Source organism: Oryzias melastigma, linkage group LG22 (assembly GCF_002922805.2).
Source record: "Oryzias melastigma strain HK-1 linkage group LG22, ASM292280v2, whole genome shotgun sequence".
Taxonomy (NCBI): Eukaryota; Metazoa; Chordata; class Actinopteri; order Beloniformes; family Adrianichthyidae; genus Oryzias; species Oryzias melastigma.
In genome coordinates this window covers 15747001-15750307 of record NC_050533.1, presented here as the reverse complement: position 1 = coordinate 15750307, position 3307 = coordinate 15747001, and the positions used below count along the sequence as shown (strand labels likewise).

Genomic DNA, 3307 nt, shown 5'->3' with positions numbered 1-3307 from the left:
TGGCTGTCAGCTTCAGCGTTTTAAGATTTTAGCTTCAGCGTTTTCAGTTATCATTTTCATCATCTTCAGCTATCAGCACAAGCCTCTTCAGCAGCCAAATTCAGCTTACAGCATTTACACTAGCGCTATCACAGGAAATGCTTTATATCTATTTCATAACTATGTTAAAAAGTTAGGGTTTTAAAGTTTTTGAGTGTTGAATTAATGTTCATCCTGTCTGGCCCGTAACCTAAGCTGTATTTTGGAGTTAGGCCCCTTGTGCGATTGACTTTGACCCCCCTGCTTTAAACTAACACTGCCTACTTTTGGTGTTAAAAAGAGTGTAGCTCCTGCTCCCAAGAGCAGAGTTTCACCTGCTGCCGTCATGCATCAGCCATCAGACAGCGATGAAGAAGAGCTTCCATGGTGCTGCATCTGCAACCAAGATGCCAGCCTTCGCTGTCACACGTGTGATGGAGATCTGTACTGCAACCGCTGCTTCCGGTAACCATTTCAGATTTTCAAAGCTAACACACTCGACTCAAAATGATGCCCTACATGGAAAATCCTAACTCTGATATCTAGAATGTTGATTTGAAATGCATATTATGACCCAGATAAAATGTTGGCACTCTGCTGTACTGCTAAGCAGCATGAATATAAAGTATTTAGAGTGATGAATTATCAATCCACCTTCCCATTATGTCCCCAGGGAAGGCCACGATAAATATGACAGAATGGAGCACCGGACTACCAAGTACACAGCACCAAAGAAGAAGAGGAAGACGTGATAGTGAAGCTCGTTGCCTTTTTGCGTCGCTGGTCTTTCATGACTGTAAGGCTAGCTCTTTAGTCCTTAAGTGTCCTGTTATTGTTGCTAAAGTAGAACCTTAAAAATGTAGACACTACATTTATATAAAGCGATGCAGATCCTGCTATAACCCATTAATTTGGAGTCCTTTGCAGAAAGAGCTGTGCATACTTTCTGTTCTTTCTGTAACCCAGCTTAACCTCAACATATTTTTAATAAGCCCTTAAAAAGCCCACACGAACCAAACCAAAAATGGCTCAGAGATTGAAGATAGTAAAAGTAGGTTTGCTGTTGTAACATGACCACACAGCTGCTGCAAACAGCAAAAATAAAAGCTGTCAAACGGATTTCTTTTATTACTTGTTGTCAGTTGTCCTACTTTTTACCGGCAAGAATGAGACAGTCTTAAGTGTACTTTGCACTTGTTATCCTTTTTTTTTTTCCTCTTCAAAGCACACAGAAAGCAGACGGATTGTGAGTTCATCTGGAATATCGTAGACATTTTGTCTTTTGGGAATGTCAGACTGAAAACTCCAAAAGTGTCAGTGTAAAAGGGTTCACTTTGATTCCTTTAAGCTGTCACTCCTACAGTCTATATTTGGATGTAACAGACGTAAGCATTGGCTCTTCTTTTAACGTTATTTTATTTTTAACCCCTATTAATGCAACTATCTATCAAACCACTTTGGCTCTGCATCTACATGAATACATAAGTCATTTTTAGCTTTAAATAAATTGAGGCACCAAAATGTTAAAGTGAGGAAACAAATGGGTCATATTCTGGCAGACTTTACGTGTAGGTTTTCTCCATATGGATGGATGATTAGAACAAAGCACAAATTGGGTTTAGTCATTCAATGACTTTAAAGGAAGAAAGGGACCCCACAATCTGTAGGAGTGCAGCATCATCAATGTGCATTACTGTTCAGTGAGCTGAGGGTGAAGCGTAATTACACCGTCCTCGGGGGGCTCGCTCCATTAAGGTTTGTGCGGAAGCTGCTGCCTGTTTGTCTTTTCTGGTCATGCCTCTCACCACCACCACAGACAGGAAATGGATGAGGATAATGCATACTCGATGGAACATCCGGCTGCTGATTTCAGTGTGTTTACTGCCAGCGTTGACATGTCAACCCCCTTCTTTTGCGTCCCATCACTTTACTGAAACATTTACGACAAAGAGCAGAACGATGCATTCTGGGAATTTGCTGATGGGCAAAAAGCCTTTCAGTTATCTCCAGACAGCAAGACATAATCACTCCTTGTGTTTCTGGGTTATAATAAAGTGCTGCAAGGCTAAGAGGGTTCTCCATTTGTACCGTAAATGTAGTAGCAGTAATAAACATGTCACTATTTATTTATAGATTCTCTCTTTTGATATTATAAAGGATTGTGTCTCGATTGAAAATCCAACACAGCCATCCACATGATACAGAACAGCCTGGTTTTGAAAATGTTCAGTTTTATTCCAACAACACTGTTACCTGAACAAAAATACTTATGTACATAAATAACTGGGAATGAACAGTTTGCCACAAGTAAAGGAACCCTTTGAGGAAATGTTCTGCCAGCCCCTCACACATGTTTGTTAAAAGGCAGACAAAATAGAGGAGTCTTTAAGGGGGAACTGAATCCATAAAAAACAAACAAGACAAAATAAATCTCTAGTTTTAGACTTGTATAGAAGCGGGGAAGTCGGAAAGAGTCCATTTGAGACACGAACTGCACATACAGGCATCCAGATGGTTAACATATGGCAGATGGAAAGAGACACAGAATCCTGTTGTCTTGAATCCTTGTTTTGACCTACGGTTATTTCTTCAAGGGACCTGACATTTTGCGTAGACCTTTTATCCTGTACAGTAGTCCGTTGATAAAGTCCTGTGGGAAAGACACTTTTTTAAAGAGACAATTTAAATAAAACGGGACAACAATCACAAGTCATGTTTTATAAACTGATGTATTTAATTTCATTTTTTTCCCACCATGTTTCTCACCTCTTTTGGCTTTCCACATTCTTGCAGGAGCTCCTAGCAAGAACAAAAAATGAGAAATTGGCCATTTAAACACTTTCTACCATTTAATAATTTAAATACACCATAAACTGCTTCCTTGCATAAAAGGTTTACACCTATTGATTTTAAAATATTCCCTAAAAGATTAATGGTGGTTTAAAAGTACATGCTTTTTTTGGATAAATGCTCCTAAAATGTTACAAAATAAGTAAGAAAAACAGCTGAATTAAAAGTAAAGGGCATAGATATCTGATGGGCATCACCTGAGAAAGAGATAAGGTCAGACAATGTTCTGATCTTAAAACACTTTCAGAATACTTCCTGTTTTAGCCATTGACTGTATACAGATATATGTATATACAGTCAGATACAGATGCATACAGATATATATTCTATAAACGGTCAATTGTTTTAGCACACGACAGTTTGCTTTTTTCCCTTTTTTAAATATGAAACCCACGTAGGTTCAGGCTATAAGCTAAGCATTTTAGTTATAGTTTTGTCT

General features: G+C 38.6%; 2 protein-coding genes across 2 annotated transcripts in view; one reads left to right on the top strand and one right to left on the bottom strand.

Moving 5' to 3' along the window:
- The window catches only part of zfyve19 (zinc finger, FYVE domain containing 19), a 3693-nt gene extending 2544 nt beyond the window's left edge, over positions 1-1149 (top strand). Inside the window, exons 10-11 of the mRNA XM_024264585.2 lie at positions 320-483; positions 692-1149. Coding sequence (XP_024120353.1) covers positions 320-483; positions 692-770 — 243 coding nt within the window. The 3' untranslated portion in view covers positions 771-1149. The remainder of the gene's footprint in view (positions 1-319; positions 484-691) is intronic.
- A 1079-nt stretch (positions 1150-2228) lies between these two features.
- zgc:162989 (uncharacterized protein LOC100037351 homolog) overlaps positions 2229-3307 on the bottom strand; it is a 6571-nt gene continuing 5492 nt past the window's right edge. Inside the window, exons 3-4 of the mRNA XM_024264829.2 lie at positions 2785-2817; positions 2229-2668 (exon numbers count right to left, since the gene is read on the bottom strand). Of these exons, the coding sequence (XP_024120597.1) occupies positions 2600-2668; positions 2785-2817 (102 nt within the window). The 3' untranslated portion in view covers positions 2229-2599. The remainder of the gene's footprint in view (positions 2669-2784; positions 2818-3307) is intronic.